Source organism: Sinohyriopsis cumingii, chromosome 6 (assembly GCF_028554795.1).
Source record: "Sinohyriopsis cumingii isolate HCF-2022 chromosome 6, ASM2855479v2, whole genome shotgun sequence".
Taxonomy (NCBI): domain Eukaryota; kingdom Metazoa; phylum Mollusca; class Bivalvia; order Unionida; family Unionidae; genus Sinohyriopsis; species Sinohyriopsis cumingii.
This window is the reverse complement of record NC_142966.1, coordinates 32831656-32854974: the sequence shown is the minus strand read 5'-3', so window position 1 is coordinate 32854974 and position 23319 is coordinate 32831656. Positions and strand designations below refer to the sequence as shown.

At 34.0% G+C, this 23319-nt stretch overlaps 1 protein-coding gene across 1 annotated transcript in view; it reads right to left on the bottom strand.

Annotated features, from left to right (window-relative positions):
* The window catches only part of LOC149796597 (protein SDA1 homolog), a 79595-nt gene extending 57407 nt beyond the window's left edge, over nucleotides 1-22188 (bottom strand). Inside the window, exons 1-7 of the mRNA XM_089961320.1 lie at nucleotides 22028-22188; nucleotides 17415-17519; nucleotides 15898-15996; nucleotides 9654-9836; nucleotides 7810-7875; nucleotides 5962-6054; nucleotides 2906-2980 (exon numbers count right to left, since the gene is read on the bottom strand). Of these exons, the coding sequence (XP_089817446.1) occupies nucleotides 2906-2980; nucleotides 5962-6054; nucleotides 7810-7875; nucleotides 9654-9836; nucleotides 15898-15996; nucleotides 17415-17519; nucleotides 22028-22117 (711 nt within the window). The 5' untranslated portion in view covers nucleotides 22118-22188. The remainder of the gene's footprint in view (nucleotides 1-2905; nucleotides 2981-5961; nucleotides 6055-7809; nucleotides 7876-9653; nucleotides 9837-15897; nucleotides 15997-17414; nucleotides 17520-22027) is intronic.
* Nucleotides 22189-23319: the final 1131 nt, after the last annotated feature.

Sequence of the window (23319 nt, the reverse complement as noted above, 5' to 3'; positions counted from 1 at the left end):
ACTGAGATGTAATGCTATGCTAGGCTCCATCCAGTGTAATGGGTCACAAAGATGTAATGCTATGCTAGGCAGTGTGCAGTGTAATGGGTCACTGAGATGTAATGCTATGCTAGGCTCCATCCAGTGTAATGGGTCATTGAGATGTAATGCTATGCCAGGCAACGTAGTGTAGTGAGTCTTTGAAATGTAATGCTACTGTAGGCAACATTAGTGTAATTGGTCTTGGAGTTGTAATGCTATGCTAGGCAACATGTAGTGTAATAATAATAATAATAATGACTTATTTAAAGAGAGATGTCTTCAAGCTATGACTAGACATATAATAATGACTTTATTTAAAGAGGGATGTCTTCAAGCTATGACTAGACATATAATAATGACTTTATTTAAAGAGGGATGTCTTCAAGCTATGACTAGACATATAATAATGACTTTATTTAAAGAGGGATGTCTTCAAGCTATGACTAGACATATAATAATGACTTCATTTAAAGAGGGATGTCTTCAAGCTATGACTAGACATATAATACTGACTTTATTTAAAGAGGGATGTCTTCAAGCTATGACTAGACATATAATACTGACTTTATTTAAAGAGGGATGTCTTCAAGCTATGACTAGACATATAATAATGGCTTATTTAATAAGGGTAACACAATTAGCTAAGACCTAATCCACCTTGAGGCCCTCATTAAAAATGAATTTATTTATTTTAGCTGCATCTCTGAAGCCACTGGATATATTGGGTTCGGAGGAAGGAAATAGAGTGGGCATTTCTAATCTCAAACAGAATACTATTCCAGGGCAAAGTTCTAGAGTACTGGAAACTTCTTTTAAAAAATTCCTTATTTCGTTTGGGAATTTTATACTATTTGGTAGACATGGATCGCAGGTGGGGATTATTGCCAGGCAGCCTATACTGGAGTAGTGATTGTAAATACTCAGAAGCACTATTATTGGATATCCTGTACATTAATTTGGCTTTTCTCAAATGGATTCAGTCTTTAATAAGTAATATTTTTAACCAAACAGTTGAATTTTCCTTGCTTTCCTTCTGGATTGATATTAGCCCAAATGTTCTTTTTTGAAGATGTGCCAGCTTTGCTTTGTTTTTATCATCTGAATTATATATGAGAAAAAAGAACTTATGGTTTTACGAATTTGATCAAAATTGTAATACAAAAATTAATATAAAAATCTTATCAATGAAAAATTCTAAATGAATCTCAGTTCAAATCCTGATGAAATTCAAGATGGAAAGCAATGATATCTGTAATAACCTATGAAGTGTAGATGTGTCAAAAGTCTCTTATTGAATCACAGAAAATATTATTCCAGTTTAAAATTCCAGTAAATGTTTTTGTCCAAGAATTATATCAGAGCACTTTTGTATTTCCAGAGAAAATAATCACCTGAATTCAATAATATGAAGAAACTAAATTTCAGCCCAAACTGGTCACAACATAATACAACTTAACGTGTCAGATGTTAAAGCATGACTGATAGAATTCTTATCAGAACATCAGCTATAATACTATTTAAGATGCAAAACTTTCCCAGATGAAGGTCAAAAGTTCATTCTTCTGGAAAAAATAGAAGTTTGTTTCATAGCAGCTGTCTCACTTGGTGCTCAGCATTATGAGATTAGTGTTAGGACTGGTCGAACTGGTGTCCAAACAATATGACTGGGTGGGACATGGTGCTACATGTCTGTGGCATGAAGCCCCAGTCCTAGACATCACTATAAACTGCCACACTGTAGACATTGTAGCAAAATGACTGATTTTTTTTTAAAGCTACATTTAAATTCCAAATCACACACACATAACATGAAACTCTTAGCATTCCAGACCTGCCAACCCTGGTAAGTCCATCTCACTAAGGCAGTTGATTTTTTTCCGTAAGATTGACCAGTTTTCAGTAAGGTGTAACAAAATATCAATAACTGCAATTGTTAAAGCTGGAAAATTTAATTAAAAGTTTGACTCACCGACAATAAACATGTTCAACTTAAAAGTTTGTAAAGTACTCATAGACTTTATTTACCACTAGTACAGTTGCACAAACTCTAGTTCCAAACCCTATACAGCTAAATGGCTTGTTGCTATCTTTCAACTTGACATAATTCTTGGAAATTCTTTTCCATTTCACATGACGAAGGCAATAATGTCTCCCGCCATGAGACATGCATAAATTGGCATGTGATGTCCAATAAATGTAACTGTCCTTTCCAGATTTTATTCACAAGACTCTGAGTACTCCTTTTTAGTCTTCTGTGTTGATTATTAGCACTTTTCTAGAAGATTATTTTCCCTTTGTCTTAAACATGCATCACTTTCTGGATGCCATTTTTAAAAATTCTATAATCAACAGTTTGATCATGCAGACGCTTCTCATGAACAAATAGGTGCAGTTTAAAGTGTGTCTGGGGTGCTGCTGTAAGACTAATTTCACTAATTCTAAGATGAAACCCGGATCCAAATAAAACACAGATGAACCAATTATATACATTTTTCGGCAACCATAATTTTTCTGTAGTTTTTGCTAGTATGCAGTAAGTCCATATTTTATGGGTAATTTTCGTAAGACTTACAGCAAAATCGTAAGAGTTGGCAGGTCTGGCATTCCCATGAAATTGGCTTTCAATCTAAAACATACAGATGCTGAACCTGAGAGCAACATGACTTTCTCAAGTGCTTCAGTGAAATATTCCACAGAAACTAGTGACAACACAGCACTAAACAGCTGTGAAAGTACCATCATGGTCTACACCATTTATTGTATTGCTGGTATGTTAGCTTATGGAACACAAGTATGGGTACACAGTTGGCTGTCAATAATATTAATGCTAATGATTAATTGCCTCTGATCCTTTCGGTTTGATACAACTTGATAAATTTGGTACCTCTTGCTCACTGTCACTGTCCTCTTCAGCTCCATCATCATGGCCTAGGAAGAACTTCAGGGCAGCCACCAGAATCTGTGACATAACATTTATAACTAGACTACATTAATGAACACTTGACTGATACAAAATGAAACAAGATGAATTTTTTTATATACATTTTGCAAATCCTTTAAGCAGAGCAAAGAAACTCAACTCACAAGTTGCATTACAAATTTCTAATTATACAAAGTTATATGCATCACATAAAAAAATTAAAATAAACATTATGATCTGATGAATGAAAATTGCCAAAATTAAAAGAATAAATTTAATTATTGGCGGACCATGCCACATTAGCTCATTCAAGGTACAATGAGAGGAACTGAATTAACTCTTTCTTCATGGTTTTTACAGAAAGTTCAAACTGAAATTTAAGGAAATTTAGGTTCATTTTTTTAGGGCCCCATTGCACCAGTTAACCTTACTTTGTACCAATGTGTTTCTGTACGTTTTTGATATTGCATAAGTGCAAGCCTTCATTATTATTACATATGAGCCTATATTTCAGTCTTTCTAATGTACTTTATACACATTAACATATTTACATTGTGGAAGTCCACTGTAAAAAGCAATAAAAATAATATATTTTAACTTTTTGTCCACTGTCCAAATGAATATTTATCACATAATACAGATTTAACAGTCCTTAAAAGCCTTAACTTTCCCCTCATGTTCCATGTTTAATTTTTTAGACAAGCCAGATTTTCCCTTTCCTTTTTGACTAAGTGTTCTGGAATGGAAAATATGTGATTATTTTTCTCTTCCCTTTCTGCCTTCTGAGCATATTCATCAACACAGTTCAGTTGAGTTTCAACATCTAGCTTGGCTTGTTCGCATTGTATCTTTAATTACAATAATTAATTCTGGGGCCTTGAATAGCCGAGTGGTCTAAAGCGCTAATCATTACGGATCATTGCCATCTCATGTGGGTTCAAGTCTTGGGTTCAGCCAATGTGCGTATGTGAGAAAACTTGCTAGTAGCTTTTTGTTGGTCGGTTCTTTCTGGGTTTCCTCCGCCAGAATTTTTTTAAACCAATCAGAACATTTGTAATAATAATCAGAAAATAGCTCTGCCAATTCCACCAAGGCCGAAGTTTTTTCTTAACAGATCGAAACATTGCTCTGCTGCCTAGGAAATGTAACATTGACAGCAAGTGAGTATGCATAATATGAGATCCAATTAAAACTGTCGATATAGTGGTAATGATACAACAGTAGATCTGTGCAAATTGCAACAGGCTAGTTCTAGGGCAACCAATGTACGTTACTGTTTATTTCAAACCAAACATTAAGAATTTTTTTGTTTTTTTAAAATACTAATTCAAATATAATTCTTTTTGTAGCATGTAGCTCTGATCATCTGAAATTCAAGGAGTGTTCTCAAGGCCAGGATTAATTTAGGGGCTTTTTAAGGCAACCTGTGAAATTCTAGGACTTTCAAGGCCAGGTTGAATTTGGAAGCTTTTTAAGGCAACCTGTGAAATTCTGACTTTTCAAGGTCAGGTTGAATTTAGGGGCTTTTAAGGCAACCTGTGAAATTCTAGGACTATTCAAGGCCATGTTAATTTAGTGGCTTTTTAAGGCAACCTGTGAAAATTCTAGGACTTTTCAAGACTGGCAAACCATGTTCTCTTCTAGTGACATGCTGGCACATGTTGTTGGTAATAAGTTTTGCGATGTACATCTTTTCATCCTAATAAACAATCCCCAAACTGCTTATCCAATTTTGTAGCTACTTAATGATTTAATGACTTTTGTCATGAGGGATGTTAACCAAAGAAATATATATGCACACGAGATTCTACATTTGTATAGCCATAAATCAGTTCATCTTCAAACATCATTAATAATCTGGACAGAATGATTTTCTTTTCTAAATAATGATTTTTTACATTTCAATGAGAGACAATAAAACAAAAAAAAAAAGAAACAAACAGTTCTATTTATACATGAAATATTTATACAAATCCTGTGTAATGCTGTTTCTGTGTGATTTTGCTTGGCTGAAGTAGGCATACAACCAATGTTTAATTGCATTTCATAAAACCCATTCAGGTGATTGATGAAAAGGCAAAACTTGCCATCTGAAATGATTTTTTTGTCATGTTATATACCCTTCACAGTAAGTGATACACTTTCTATTTTACTGATTTAAGTCATTATGAATTTTTAGAAAATGAAATTTGTGGTAACAGTTGTTGATTCTTTAGCCAAGTTTATTTTTTTAAATCAAGTGTATCAAATAATTTACAACAAAAAATGCAGCACACTTAATTTCTTGCTCTTGCAATATTAGTGTGGAACTGTGATATATCTCTATCTCTCATACAAACAATATTAGTGTGGAACTGTGGTATATCTCTAACTCTCATACAAACAATATTAGTGTGGAACTGTGGTATATCTCTATCTCTCATACAAACAATATTAGTGTGGAACTGTAGTATATCTCTATCTCTCATACAAACAATATTAGTGTGGAACTGTGATATATTTCTATCTCTCATACAAACAATATTAGTGTGGAACTGTAGTATATCTCTATCTCTCATACAAACAATATTAGTGTGGAACTATGGTATATCTCTATCTCTCATACAAAGATGATCGGGCAGCTTGATACTAGTGACAGCACTCACTCCGCAATAGCTGGAATAGTTGCTTATTATGTAACAGAGGCAGCACCCTCAATGAGAAAATGGCAAACATCACGTGCTGAAAAAACCGAGAAATTAAAGGCCAATTTCACCTAATTAATTGGACCAATTGTTCTCCAAGTTTAGTGAGGTAACAAAAACATTAATTCAATAAACTAAGTGCAAACTATATATTAGGGCAGAGTTCCCCTTTCAAATATAAAGGAATTTTCTTTAAGGCCTACATTTTCTGGCAGGCTAGTCATATCAAGAATTTGTAAGTGAATCTTGCTTTATCTCGATCCTATGCTTAAACAAAATTCTAAGTTGAGACCTAAGTGAATTAAGTTGAGATGTTTTATGAAAGCTATAGCTGACCTTAGTAACTTTGGAAAAACAGGCTGTCATGATGACATTGACCGTTTTGGCATCATTCCAAATGTTCCTTCTGTACAACTCCAGCATCACATCCTGAAAAATACATAAAAGATGGCTACAGATGAAACACTCAGGGCCCATATCATATCTGCATTATTTCCTTCAAGAAAATATCAGTATGAAACTGTACGTGTCCGAAGATAACAATGGCAGGAAATCGCTGTGTCTAAGTAGTACCTCTTTGTCAGACTGTTTTCGTAATTCATTGGATTCACAAATTATCAAAAATATTTGATTTGAAGAAAGCAAAGTCTAAATGTATGTGATAGAAGATTTAGCCTAAAAAGAAACTCTACCAGGGAATATATTAGGTTGTTGAAAAGAGCTGTAAGGTCAAGGTTATTTTCTTACATCACTTGTTTTTCTGTGGGTTTTTTAAATATGAAAAACCAGTGGCCAATAATACATAACCAATGCGTGATTATTATTAGTACACAGACAGATAGTAAAAGCATACATTTTTTATCCTATCAATGGATTGTTGTACTGAATATACAAGTGTGAGTGGTAATATTAAGAAAGTCTCAATTTCTAAAAGTAGATGCGCATACTTGGCATGTGTTGTTCCACTGTCATTTTTTATCTTTGCTGTTAAGTTGATTCAGTTGGAAAGAAGAATCTTGTTCATTCATAGACATGTTAATGCTTCATGTCACCACCCATGAATAACTAGTCATGTTTAATACTGCAAATAATTGTAACTGATACCATTACCTGGATTACATAACTATAATTAGATAGTTATAAACAGTACTTGAACAAGCATTTCATTTTTACACTATTCAAAACATCTCTAAAGTGTTGCCGTCCAAAAGATTCACATTTAAGTTTTGAATTAACTCGAAAAACATGCAGTTGTAGAGTTCATGTTACTCATCGATAATATCAGTGACCACCAAACTAAATGGAAGAACGCTATGGTGTGAAGACACCTATGCATTTGCTCTCATGTACATGTATTAGAGGTTGTTTCAAACTGGTTTAGAAATGTTTACAAGGACCATATTCTAGTGAAGTTTTAAAACAAATTTCTTTTACAAACACTACATATATTGTTTAAGTAGTTTTGCCTATCTGTAATTTCAATACATAATCTAGGTATTACTGTCAGTTAATATTAATTACAATACAGTTTTGGCTTTGCTCATTTGATGTTATACAGCCAGAATACATTGTATAACATCTCTCAATCCAAACATAACACACTTTCAAGTATGAATAATCTATGTGCATGTCTAAGTGTGTGAGTATATATATATATATATATATATATATATATATATATATATATATATATATATATATATATATATATATTGCATTTCACACTGTTCTCCTGCTTCTCCTTGGTCAACTCTCACTTTTCTCCCTATTCTGTCCAAAAGGAGAAAGTCACTTCTCTCTAAAATTAAAGTCTTGCTTGACCCCTGATTAACTGTATATCATATATACTCTTTGTGCCTACCTTAAGGCTTACTATATTTAAAATAGGCATCCAGTCACGAGGAGCAATACTTTTTGGTCTCATATTAAAGACTACAGTATTTAAATACAAAATATATTGTAAATGTATTTACTGGCCACTTTACCAACACACCAGAGATGGCATTTACGAAGTTATCAACCAAACAGAAAGTGCTCAATAGAATCTTGAGGAGATAAGATTCAGAGACTTTAATTAAAATATAAGTTATACAGCATATGCAACTTGTATAAAATCATGATCATTATTACCAAAACCAACCAAATAAATTAACCAACACAGCCCTCCGATCATTCATTACTTACCAGCGACATCTTTGCTGCTATTGGGTTGTTGTCTTTCATCATAGTGTACATAAAATTCTGTAAAGTCTGAAACAAAAATAGTTTTATTTCTAATAAAATAGGACTTTAGTGCAGTTCCATTGAAGCTTCTACATGAAAGCATCAGGGACTATTATCATGTATATGAGCAAGTACTGGCAAAGCAAACATACATAGTCTAGTCGATGTGGATGGCATGGGCAAAGGTAACATACATGTCTAGTCTATGTGGATGGCAAGGTCAAAGGTCAGTCTGATTCAAATCAGATCTCCACTGTCCTATGTGAAGATCTGACAGCAACCATTTAGAGGTAAAGTTCTGGCAACCTTTAAAATATCAAATGGAAATACAGCTTTCAGAAATCTGAAAGTGAATCAAATCATTTGGCACACACTGATGCTGTTCAGAAATACTGATGTCTCCCATATGTGAAGATAAACGACTTCGTCTAATTAGCTGATAAAATTAGCAATTATGACAATAACATAGGTCACTAGAACATGACCCCTAACTGGCCAGTGTCAGATCTTCATGTAAGACAGTGGAGATCTGACTTTAATTAGATTGGGTTAAAGGTAACATACAAGGTCTAATCTATGTGCACTGGCATTGGTAAAGGTAATATACAGGATCTAGTCTATGATGTGCATTGTATGATTCACACAAGCCCTACTTTCATTTCTTCAGCGGGAAGGGAGATCTCACCCCCTTCATTTTTAGTCCTTGAATACACAGTAAACATAACAGAAAGCCAAACTTTCCAATTAATATGCATTTCATAATAAGCAAAACATTAACTACATTGTTGTTGTTGTGGGGTTTAACGCCATTTTTCAGCACATGATAGGCTATACATGGTGGCCAGTATTAATGGTGGAGGAAGAGCCCTGGAAAACTCTAGAAAGAACCACCGACCCACAAGAAGCTACTGATAAGCTTTCTCACATACCCACATTGGCTGAATCGGAGACTCGAACCCACGCAGACAGGTGAGATGGCAGTGATCCGTAACGGAAAGCGCGTTAGACCACTCGGCCACTCGGGGCCCCAACTACATTGTTAATTTCAAGAATCAACTTATGATATGGTCCATTCCTACACTAGATAAAACTTTACCTTGAATAAGTGACAATGAAGTATTATTATTGGTAATTGTTTGTTTACATGTTCAATGCAAAAAAACTTAGCAGCATTTTAGAGAATCATACAAAATATGCAGTGTATCCCCATGGGTGCAAGATTGAGTCAAAAATCCTGTTGGTGTCAGACGTGGAAGTGAAACTGAGTAAAAAACAAACTTTGGAAACCAAAATGGGGGTCAAATTAAAAATGTGGGGGTCTCTGAAGCATAAATGAGGGTAAAGGGAAACATGAATATGGTTGAAAATCAATTTTTTGTATTTTAAAACATGGGAAATCTGTACATAACACAATAGTTTCTTCTTACATATACTGTACATTTAGATAAATTAACATGGGAGGGAGGGAGGTAATACCAATTCTGTGCACAAGTCCTATTAATCTTTCAATTATGCAGCAAGTTTTGATAAACATTTCACCATAGAAAAAACAAACAAATAACAATGTTTTATTTTTATGTTTAATGAACATATTAAATGTTATGTTCCATTCCTCCATGCTAAGTTTTTTTTAAAACTTTCCTGTGCAAACTAAAAAATATCAACAGTAAATAAAGAGTTACTTCAATTTTCTTGGTTTTATGTCTGACGAAGGTCGTAAAAATTTTTTAAGTTACTCACTGACATGCATTGGCAAAGAACTTTGGTAGAATACTAGTGTGCTACTTAAGAAGCAGAAAACTTACTGTGTTCAGTTTGGAGTTTTTGTGACGGAGGTTGACATTCTTGATGTCTGATACTATGTAGCTGTACAGTGTTTTCCTTAGCAGCTTGTCTTGACACCTGAACAGCTCAAAGAAAAGCTCCAGGACACCTGTAGCAGAGATGAGACCTTTGTTCCTTAGCAGTATCAAGGCCTTGCAAAAGCTCTACAAACAGAAATTTATAACATCAAAACATGTCCAAATTCTTCATCAGTACATTTAAAAGATTTAGTAAATACACTGAAATCCAAAAAAGTTGAACACTTTTTCACTCACCTCATTTATATAGATTTATAAACAAATCTGGACTAATAAATCAATGAAAAGATAAACGAGGTAATATCTTCCTGGGTTCTCCATGAGACTCAGGAAGTTCAGTATAGGACTCATTCCTTAAAAAAAACGGGAGTCCAAGCTGTAAAAATACGAGTCCCAACAGAGACCTTTCTATCCTTGCAATAATGCATGCATGTATTGTTGTGTCACCAATATGTCATCAGATTATGAATGCATGTATTGTTGTGTCACCAATATGTCATCAGATTATGAATGCTCATACATTGCAGAATATTTTATATTATATTCAGAGAATGGAGATCTAAGGCAAAATGTGATAATTGTGATTATGAATCATGTTACATCTAATATAATTCTCAATGGCTTTACCCTGCGATTCTTTAATTCTGCATGCAGCTAAAAGGAATCAAGGAGACTGAAGAGTCTTTTTATATAGTTTTTTTAATTTAATTAGCTTAATTCTATTTTAACTATATTTGACAAGACACTTAAGAAGAAATAGATGGACATATTTCCATTCACTTTTCTTCATCAGAGAGCAACAAAGAATACTACATTAATTGTTATCTTACACAAACTTTAACAGATTTCTCCACTTTAGTACTGTAGGTTTAGAATCAGAATCCTTAAGTTCATGGTATTCTGTCGTCACCTTCATCCATTTTGTTACATTGTCTTGTTTTAAAAATTTAATCTTGATACAATTTTGTGACAAGAAACAATGTTCACAAGCCACAGAGATTGTGTGAGAAACCAGCAACACTTCAGCTACAATAGCAACCCTGAAAAAAAGTAGAAGTTGCATAATAACGAGTATTCATCTTGCAGACTCATTCCTGCAAGTGATTCTTCAAACACCCTTGAACTGGACAACATCATTATTCATTCTTTAACTTTTAACTATACCAGATTCCCCAGCATAATATGCAACAAGACCTGTGAAAACATCAATACCATCAGGCTCATATTACGCTTGTCACCAATGTTAAGCTGCCATCAGAAATGCACACATTTTATAATCACACAAAACTGAAAGTATATATATGCATGACACTGAAAATCAGCAGAATGAATAATGACTTATGACTTGGAAGTTGGTATTTTCCAGCAAACAAAGCAAGTCTCAAAATCAAAATTTTCTAAATATGGCTTATAATAAAATAAGTGTTACAAACACTGCAGATGGATTTACAATACAATGGATTAAAATCTGCCAAAATGATGCTTATCAAAGCCATGCAGGGATCGTCCTGGGCTTCGCCAATGTCGCAAATTGCGATTTTTTTCCTTATTGGCGACAAAAATATCCCATCTGGCAATTTTTTGGCGACATACTTTTTGGTTATTTAATTTGTACATACAATCATGGATTTGGACTGGATAAATTAAAAGGCAGAATGAAAGGAAGCCACAAACTTGACTAAGAAATGCATTGGAATCAGTCTGTTACACAAACGATCCTTTGTTCTTATTGACAACCCCATCTTTACAGTGCATTGTTACATCATAATCTGCTTATGCTGACATCTGGGCCGAGTACTGTATGCTGCGATACAGTCAATCATGCTACCATGCTACACCTACAACTGACCGACTTCTGAAGACGCGAATAGAACAGATACAATTAATTGTATGGCTAATCCTTCTGTTTTTTGTTTTTTTTTTATACATATACCAATACAACAGTTTTGCTGAACCTTCATAGAAAACTGATAACCTTTGAAGTACCGACTACTGTGTATAAATACAAAGCAAATGGAAAAAATCTCAATCACAATTACATCTGTCGCCAGTGCAGCATTTTACTCATTGATCTTTTCCTTTTGCCATCAGTCCCGTGTTATGGCTGCAGAGGCTTAAACTCCGCAACAAGAAATAGCAACAAAAAAAAAAAAAGTTTTGCATAATTAATAATAATTATTTATTTCTCAAAATACAGGAATGAAAGAATCCCTAACTTGGGTGTGAATTTATGCTTATATATACGGTCCAGTATTGCCAGGTGTTGACACGTGTAAGTTTCATTCGTGGGAATGGAGATCCTATTTTTCTTGTCGAGAAAATTTATACAGCATTCAGTGATCATTCTTGGGATTTAGGAAGCAATTCGCTACAAGCTTTGTGAAGCTAGCCATAAAAAGTGGGGGGGGGGGGGGCTGCTGAGAGACTACTGGTGTCACCTGTCAGCACTGTAGACTGAACGTGGATTCCGTAAGATGAACCTCATAAAAACTGACATCAGAAATAAGCTCTGCATCTCATCTCTCAAGAATTTAATGAGAATCAGCATGTACAGATGTGAAAAATTAGACTTTGAAACTGCATTCAACAAGTGGGCAGCCCTAAAATCGCGACGGATCTTCATGTAACACTTTGTAACATTCTGTTAATGTTTGTTGTAATTAAAGTATTAACTAACCCATCTTTTGTAATTTTCATTGCCTGTTACATTAATAGACTAAATTAACACTTGGAAAAATGTACACTACTTGTTTTGGCGACACTTTTTGAAAATTGGCGACAAAATATTGAGGTTGGCGATTTTTTCTGCGACAGCTTTTTAAAAGCCAGGACCATCCCTGGCCATGTATCAAATCACACTTGCGTGTAATTAGTAATGTGATCAAAATGATAATAAAGCATAGACAGACAATTCATGGACGTCTTAATCTCATTATCTACATAGAACTTGGCTTAAGCAACTTCACCTAATCCCTTTACAGCAAACCAGGACTCTGTCAACCTGAACACTACACAAATGATACTTGCTTCATAGAAATGGACCGACTGAAAGAGAATTTTGCTAAAACACATGAGCACCAAATTCTTGGCTCTTAGAATTTTCATGCATCAAAAAGTACCAAAATAATATGCTTATTATTTATGCCAATTTTGGCATCCCAGAGAATCCTGATGTTTCCAGAAAATATCATCTGGATACCTAGACATTTAGGATAAATAGAGTTCAGGTCCTACAGATAAAAAGATGCTGAACTCGAGATCAAGAGTTTGCACAAAAAGTCACTCAGAAATGAACTTTCAAAGGCAAGGCCCTTTGTGATTGGGGATCTCAAGCTCACCCTCAAATTCAAGAGATTATTTCAAGGCCTGATTAACAATTCTTACAGCTATATTATGGTCCCTTACTATAATACCATTTTAAGGTATACTGTTATGAGGTCACCTTATACCGAGGTAGGTTAAATATCAAAATATTCATTTCACAAATAGAGTCCACATGCATACCTGGGATATTTAGGCCCTTTAAGGTTAGAGAAGAATGCATTTAGAAATAACATTCTTTTCTTTATATGGAACTCACATTCTGATACTTAAAGCTAAAAAACCAACTACGCCTCTCCCTTGATAACTTGTGCACATCAGGTTCCAAAAACATTGACCGCACAATAAGCGAGGGCAGGAGTTAATGAGGGACCTCCCAAAACTTAGCTAGACAAAAGACATCCAGAGAACCACAGGGCTGAGGGTTGTGGGAATGATCCTCGTTTTATAATCTCATCGAGAATAAGTGTAAATAAAGCGCTTTTCCTTATGAAGTTCTTTGTCATTCTGTATAAATCACATTTATTTTCAAAATGTCCAACACCTGAAAGATTCATACCATGTTTCCAGCTTGTTTCAACAACCAACACGGTATGCAAAAACATTTGTGTATTACGTCGCCACATCTTTTTGATTTTGTTGATTAGACTGGTTCATGGAGTGGTGTATCATAAGTTTTTCGAAACAAGGAGTCTTCGAAGCCAGGAAACAGACTAACTGTTGATACACTACCAAACAAGATTCGTTTTATAAATAAAAAAAAGCCATATTTTGTGATTTCATTGTAAGTAACAGTGAAACTTCTTATCATCCTTGAAAATATCTCTACATGCAAATTCAGGAATTTTCTGAAATTCGTTTCCCCCACAATAGTCCATATCTGTGAAACAAAGCACTATATTTTACGAAGTACTCATTTCGCTTGGTTGCCTTGCTATCTTTAATCACAGTTTTGACTGAGTAGGTTAATTTAAGGTAGTTTAATTAAATTAAATACACAATAACGTTTATAACAGTGTTCAATTGATCAAATGAAATGAGTTACCCGACATACGACATGGTTCTTAATTAAGCATGTAGGATTTGTATGTCTTTTAAAATTTTTTAATTCTACCTCCTTTATTAGATTCAAAAGACGCAATTAACATGATAATAGAAAAGTAGGCCCACTTTTTATTTAGTGCAACAATACAACAAATGTTTCTGCTCGTATGATATCAAAACAAGGTCGATACTTAATTAGGTTCTCAGAGAAACGCTAGTCGACAGAGCTGTTATGGTGGATTGACACATTTTACATTTAATTACAACAGGACAGATAACATCTATGATGATTACACTTAAAATTAACTAAAAGATGTAACTAGAACACAAATTTCAATTGATACAAAAAAGTATTTAATAAGTATTTATTTATCAAAGTACAGCCTCCACTAGACGTGACATTTTCATTGATAAAAATTTCCTTGAGTATCATTAATTATGGTGTAATATGAATGTCATTTGGAAAGAAAATGTAACAAATTTATGATTTCTTTTTAAAGTTGATATTTCATGATGTTGATTAAAATTTCCAGGTCCTATCTACCGTTTTCGACGACAAAACAAGCGATATATCAGTTTCTGTTACCAATTCTGATCACGATTTTCTTTAAGTTCAAAAATTAGGAATACATCCACACCTGACCACACACTATAAGTGGGTTCACAAGTTATCAGGGCATGAATTATCATCAGTGTGGTGTACATAGTTATATGGAATTCACATTCTGTTACTTAAAGATAAAAACCCACTATGCTGTGTAATTTAATTTGACTGCATTGATATGACAGAGACAACGGCATCCCAAAACTTCACACATTGTTTTTTTTCACTATTCTGAGGCTAGGTTATGACGAAAACCATGGGCCAGAATTACAGAACATGCTACAATCTGCTAAGCACATAGAAAATTGTAGAACTTGCCAAGACTTTTATGAAAATCTCCATTATGAAGAAAGGAACACTATAAATTTTCCAGTATAATCATCAAATAAGGCTGAATAGGTTTTTACATCTCTTGTGTGTGTATAGGACATGATATGGCAGGATGCTTAAACAACTGGTAATTCTATCTTATAAAGAAAATGCTGGAAAGAAAATTCATGGCATAAGCAAGTTTGATTAGCAAAGCAATCAAGACAAAAACATGCATCTCCTATTTTTTTAATAAAAGAGTTTGATGGAATATACCAATAATAGACTGTAACATTACTTAAAAAAAAACATGCACTACCTAGTCCAATGAAACCTATCTAATAAAACGATTACCTTTACCTCACATACTAAATAGCAAGCTATCCTGATATATATATTTTAATTTTATTGTAGTGGCTGCATGCCACAGGTTTCAATGAAGTATCTATCACTGATGTGGATTTTTATCTTTCTAATATAACACCTTTATCAATCAAACTGTGATTCATGTTTTAAAGAAATTAATGGAACTGTTCACCATGATGTTATATTGCAAATCTCCCAATTTTGTTACTACATGACCCCACTCACCCTACTAACAGTGACCCAGGAAACATAATATAGCCAGTTACACATATTATAGAGACCTGTGCACCTTAAAATATGTATACTTATTAACAGGTTACTGTAATTGCAGATTTTTTACATCTCACTTTTGGGCCTTCTTAGAGACTCCAGACTAGAGGATCAACAACGATATCAACCGTGCAAATCACTGCCATATGCAAAACCAAGTCTGGTAAATTCAATCCTGTGGTTTAGGAGTTGTGGTTTGGGACAGATGAACAGATCATCCATCTCAACAGGTATACAAAAATAAAGTGTGAAGATAAAAATAAGTCTATTTACCATTCTAACTGTGCGGTCCAACACCGTGGCATGTCTTTGCAGAATACTCTTTAGCTGTTGTGGGAATTCACTCAACTCCTCAGGATAACAGTGAGATACCTTTGTGATAAAAAAATATGTGTTTCATACATTTAACCTTGTTCAGTCTTGTTTTGACAAATTAATAAGCTATAATTATTTTCAGAAAGAACCTGTATGGACTAATAACTAGACTTTCCCAGCAGGTACTGTGATGTGATTTTGATGTAGCTTTAAAAAAAACTCAGTCATATCGCTATTATGTCTGCAATGTGGCAGTTTATAGTGATGTCTAGCACTGGGGCATAATGCCGCTGACATAAAGCATGATGTCCCACCCAGTCACATTATCCTGACACCAGGCCGACCAGTCCTAACACCAACCTCTTAATGCTGAATGCCAAGCAATGCAGCTGTTAGTACCATTTCTGTAAGTCTCTGGTACCACTTGGCCGGGGATCAAACCCAGGACAGCAGGTACAGTAGTACTACTATTCCAAAATGAATTCACATAACAAACCTTTCTTGAAATGATAACTATATCTTGGAATGATAAATCTCCTCGATGGCTAGAACATCTGCCCTGGAAACGGGAGGTCATGGGTTCGAACCCCGGAAGAGTCAAACCAAAGACTTACAAAGCTACCTCGCTAGGCACTCTGCATTAACAGGTTAGTGTTAGGACTGGTTGGCCTGGTGACAGGATAATATGACTGGATGTGACATCATGCTACAGGTCTACAGCATGATGCCCCAGCATTAGACATCACTATAAACTGCAACACTGCACACATCGTAGCGATATGACTGAATTATTTTAAAGCTAAGTTAAGAATGCTTATCACACACACTCCTTGGAATGAAAATTATATTTCTGAATAATAAATACATCTTGGAATGCTAAATTTGCCTTGGAATGACAACTTTCCTGGGAATGATAACTATTTCTTGGAATGAGAAATATATCTTAGAATCATAAATTTGACTTAGAATCGTAAATTTGACTTGGAATGATAACTTAGTTTTGGAATGATAACTATGCACTGGAATGACAACTACATCTTTGAATGATAACTATACCTTAGAATAACTGTAACTTCAAATGATAATTACGCCATGCAATGATAACAATGTCTTGGAATGATAACTATGCACTGGAATGGCAACTACATCTTAGAATGATAACTATACCTTAGAATAACTATAACTTCAAATGATAATTATGCCGTGCAATGATAACAATGCCATGCAGTTATAACTATGCCTTGGAATGATAACTATGCCAAGCAGTTAGAACTATGCCTTGCAATGATTACCATATCTTGGAAGTATAACTATATCCACTATTCAATGCATTTCAGTTGTTAGTACTGCAAGTCAGTGACTTCATGGTCTTCAATTTCTATTTTTAGACTCTAACCCTTTAAAACGATAGTCTTTCTCTAAACACTGGAATCATTCCTTGCCCTACATTAAGTTTAACAAGTATGAATAATTACCTGAGCCAGAAACATCACTAGTTCATCAAGTGTCTTTGAAAACTGTGATGGCCTAAGCTGGAAAATTTCAAGGTGTGACTGATAGTGCCTGTACTGTTGAAGAAACTGAAAAAGTGATGAAAAGTTTAGACATTGAAAAATGAAATTAATAACTTCTCATACGAAAACTTAACTGGCACTAATCAAAATTTAAACTTCCAGCCTACCTGCCAGCCTAAAACAAGCAACTGTCAAAGGTGATCACTTACAATATTTATATTCAGCAGGTCAATTAATGGCTTTCTCCATGATTTTCTTTTTCTCAAGTTCAGAATTGTTCTGGATAAACTGGCCACTCTCATTTATCATATTTCACCCAAAGTAAATTGACATTTATGATCACATTTCACTCAAATAAACTGTCCTTTATTTTATTTCACCAAAAGTAAATTGTCCTTTGTGAAAAAGACACTCACTGTTGTTCAGTTCTTTTCTCAACCTTCTTTGCCTCTGCACCACCTATTTATTTCTAAGGCTCCATATGAACATTAAAAGTTCAGGTGAGGAATAATAGTTGTCCACATATAGTGTCCTGGATTCAAAGGACCACAACTGCTGAGCAAAACAATCATAACTTTATTGTTTTACTCAACTCACCAACATTTAATTGTAGTCCTTCACAATAATTCTGAAGGTCTCTACCTTTTTTTACCGGTGTAAATATGGTAGACAATGCAATATCCACTGCCTGCTTCATACAACTGAATCAACTTTACGCCACACATGCTAGATTTGCCAGAAGTATAAAGACCAAGGATTTACATCATGTAAACATGGGGGTAAATCACATAACGTACCTGAAATTCACTAAAAGCAAACTGGACAAGAAGGTCTGATTATGTATCCGATTTTCTAATAAAGGGTAAGGCTACACTGACAAATTTTAAATTCCTGACTTTAACAAGTCACTCGTGTAAATGCATTGTTCCTTTAAACATTTTAAACAAGCAGTCAAGTACTGTAATTTATCAGATTTGTTCTCGTGTGCCTTGTCATTGATGCTTATTATGGTGGTAAAACTTTAAAGCCCTAGTTGATACATTAGCCAGACTATAAATTTGTATGATTATACTGCTGTAAGATATGAGAAAATTAAAGATCTAAACCTATCCTGAGAATTCTTGTAAAATAAATATTAAGAAACTAAGCAATGTGATGTTAGCGTTACAAGAAGCTGTTGAAGCCATTCATCAGAGTGGGTCTGTCCTACTCCTAGAACATAAACTGGAGTCCAATAAAATCCCTAAGCCTAAAGGACATTTGAAGAAAGTGAAAACATAAAATTGTAATGTAACATTGTATGTTGGGCTTGACCTTATCCAAAAATGAGTTCATTTCTGCTTGACCTGAATTGACTTTTTTTTAAATTCTGTGTAAACAACTAATACATAGCTCAATTATTCTTTATGTGTATGGGTTTAAAATCAGTACTATTATTAATAGAAGTAAATATGTTTATTTGGGTCTAGGTCTAGGTTTTGGAATTTCTTTAATATATTTTACATAATCCAGGTTATGGTTTTTATTTTATAAACATCAGTATCATTCTAGAAGGTTATTTTCCATTAGGTTTTTTAATTATAAAAAATGATAATTGTGACCCGAGGTCAAGTAGAGAACTATAGAATCTTGTAACTGAGAGAAGTTTTTCAGTTTTGCAGTCATGCTTTAAGATCTAGTGCTTTCACATTGCATTATATGTCGTGTCCAGTATTTCATTTTTGGGCTGGAAATTTTATTTCTTCAAACTGTTGAATTCAAGTGATTATTTCTCTGGAAATACAAAAGTGCTCTGATAAAATTCATGGACAAAGACATTCACTGAAATTTATTGTGAATTCAAATCTGGAATTATATTAATGTGTGATTCAACAAAATATTCTTGACACATCAACACTCTATAAGCTAACACAAACACATCGCCTTCAGGTTTTTGGGCTTATTCAGGACTTCTACTGAATTTTATTCATGACTTTAAATTATTAGGACTTGTGTCTATAATTTTTGGATCATTTTGTGATTTAATTCGCAATACTGTAAGTTTTTTTCTCATTTTCATTTTGTGTTCCAGGGAAATAAATTATTTGTTGAATTTTACAAAGCATGTTGCACGGAAATAAATTATTTGTTGAATTTTACAAAGCATGTTGCCTTTTACTCTTTTCTGTTACTTATTTTAAGAGCATAGACTTGTAACACTATCATCAGCTTGTGTTTGCTTTAGGAAATAATCAATGTACTGGGCAACAGCCATTTTGAGTTTTCCAGGTAGCATGTGTTTTAAGCAATTATTTGTAAAACTTCTTCATGAAATGCTTAGCAATATATGACAAAATGCTTGCTCCATACTCCAATGTACCAATCAAATATACTTTTACAACCATTTAGGTCAAGCTGATGTAACCAGGTGCATAAACAGATGCTTACATGAAAAACAGCAAATATCAAGCACAACAGGAACTATACCCAGTGTTGAACAATTACGATCTCCCAATCACAGGTGACACAGAGTCCCCCATCCTCCAAATAAGGGAGAAGCCCTTTAATTGGACAAAGGAAAATAGTAATAGATCACGCACCTATACTGCTAAAACAATGAGATCATCTTATTTAATTTTCCACCTGCACGGCATAATCTTGGATACTTACAAATAAATTTTAATACTAATAACTGATTTAATGAAAATATGTGTATTTACAAACATTTTCTTTTCTGTCATAATTTTAACCTCAAGATAAATTATAATTTGTCACTAAAGTGTGATTTTAGACATCTTTGGCCATTTGCTAGCACCAACACAGATGAATATCTACTACTGTAGGCATATTTTTTTCTCACTATAAAGCACACAGTAGCCAAACTTGTGGGCAAAACAACTGCAAGAAACCCCCAATCCCATACCTAAGGTACAACGCTTTTCAACAGTGATACAACTTATGCTGTGACAAACACTTTAAGGATCATTGCCTAGGTGGCACCATCTTCATTTAGGACCAACCAGATACAAGTTTTCTAGTGAAAACCCCTTTGTCTATGATTTGTATTCTGGAGTAGTAAAGCCAACATGATCTTCAAAATGGCTGTCATTATCACCAGGATAATGAACATCCAACTTAGTCTTTTAGTGAAAACCTTACAATGATATGGTCATTCATTTAGGAGGAGTAGTGACAAGATTTTCACAAGACCTGATGTGGTGGCCATAGTGGATAAGTGAGCTGCACCATTTTCATTTTGGACCAACTAGATCTTATGATCAATGCGTGTATTAAATTTTGTGTCAATCCTCCAAGAGTTGTATTAACAAACTTGTGCAAAGAGACAACAGGCCATCTCATAAGCTCTTCTTCTTAATGGCCAGTTGAGCTAAAATAGGATTTTGCTGTTTGTTTTAATTGTCATTTACTAGGTATTCCAAGCACTTTTAGGATATCAGCAAATACAATTAAATGCACTAAGCTGTTGTTACCATCCTTAAGACCTTAATATGAAAATAAAATGTGTAAAAAAATCATGTAAATCGGTCAAATAAATTTCAAGATATTACCTTTCAAAGTTAAGTTTTCACTAGTCCTACAGGTAAGACCTTGACACTGATATTTATGTTTTGGGCGTCATGGTCTTACTGCCTAACTAACAGTGCTGAGTAGTGTGTTTTGATGTCAACTAACATCGTAACTAAGTCAAATTTTTAGGAAGATTTCATACAACTGACAACTCAAATAACGACGCTTTTCTACAAAGTAAAGTCATAATATTTTAGTCAGACTTTACTTACTCTGATGTCTTTTCTCTAATAAATTCAAATTGTTGCAAAAGAAATGGACCTATTTTAAAGTTTCATTTGCCTACATTTCAGTTGACTGGAAAGTGATGAAAGCAGAGAATGCTGAAATCTGGTAAAGTTGAAATATTATTCTTTAACAAAACGAATAAAAATATATTATGCCTATTGGAACTGTAATGTTTTGTTTTGTTCAAGAAACATATCCGCCACATGAACCTACTTAAACATAGTTCGGCATACCTCGACTACAGTCGCATTGCAACAAATTAAAAAGTGTGTCAATGGAACATGAAAATGCATCCATTTGCTAGTGACATATTTTCATTCCACCAGCATAAAGACAGCACAGTAAGTATATTAATTACACATAAATCTGGAGGAGTGTCGATATGTTTCCAGATGTGTGAGATATTCCTGAAACTCTGTCTACTCGTTCCGATGTCAACGACATCGGAACACGCTATACAAGGCCGTTATTTGGATAGCAACACATAGCACTTAAACAAAACCAACCTGTGCTATTGTATGATTAAGGTTTCACATACAGGACTACCCCTGTCTTGCAACGAGGTTGTATCGGTTATAAAAATTTGAGAATTAAAGAACGAAAAATTACACTAAAAACTTATTAAGGCGTAAAAGCCAACTGTAAAGAACATCATCTGATAAATGAGCACGTTTTCTGAAAACTGCCCATCTTTCGAAATTAGGTGACCATCGAAAACAAGTGCACTAATTAAAAATACACTTTTCTTAATGATTTTTGAACTAGTAACTTCCATCTACCTCATCCTTGTAAGTAGTTGGGTCTCTTTTTATCAAGTTCTGTAACTGTGGAAGATTGTTCGGGAGTTTATTCTGGTTTCTGTCTGTCATTGCTGTGAATATCTCTCACACGTGAAACTGCCGGAAATTGTAAACCGGATAAGAATTCACCTGTACCAATTTAACGACATTCATATTTAAATATCTTAATTTAAAATAACTATTTTAATTTCACTTAAATTTTAATATATTCAAGTTATTTTCAAGACAAAGCAATTGAGATAGTGTGAATACTAAACAGAGAAGCAAATCTGATAAATGATATTAATTTCTCAATGCCGATTCTGATTCATTCGCGGAGAAGTTTGGAAGCCTAACTCCTGGTCGCATGTCCTAAACTCATTGCGTATTTATATACTCAATCCCTACTATAAAGCCAAGATTATCAAACCCAAAATAACAAATAGTAGAAGTAGCAACACAAAAAAAAGTAAAGGGACAAGAATAACAGCATACTGACATGTTACATTACTTTATTACTTTAGTGCTAGACATAAATCTTACTGAATCTGACAAGACTTAACATACATTTATAACCTTTAACAATTTTTGTCAATAAAACTATAAAAAGAGATTAGTATTAAACCATCGCGGGTAAAAATTATTCCCATTGTTTATTGTTGCTGGAAGAAGAAAAAAAATACATTCTGATGTTGGTTTTTGCGGTTTTTTTGTGTATTTTTTTTGGGGGGGAGGGGTTGTTTATTCTTTTTTGTTTTGATTTTGTTTTTTATTTTGTTGGGTTTTTCTCGATGGGTATTGTTGGTTTTCTAACACAACAATGATCCATTTCTCAAGTAATGCGATGAAAGCTGCCAATGTAAGATTATTTCCTTTTATGTTCAGTACCTTAATGTTGAAAGCTCTCGAACATATGTTGCTTTCCAGCATTCAACTTCATTTACATGAGCCATTCGCCTCTATTCTCTGTCCGTCGTGCTTGGTTTCTGCACCATTATTTCACCAATTAATGATTTTTTCAAATACAAATTGGATACGCAATTGTATGCTGATGGGATCTTGAGTGAGTTGAGTTCCAGTATTTAAAAACATAATCTAGACAAATTGTGTCCATACACTACTTGCTTTATTTTCCAACACATGTTTAAATATTAAGACCCAAGCAATCTGTAGTGATGTAGCTGTCTAGTTTAGTTTTGTCATTATTTTGTAATTTTAGTTAAAGTTAAATACGCAACCATGCAATCAAGGGTGTGGCGAGTTGTGACAAAATATATCCAGTATACTGAAAT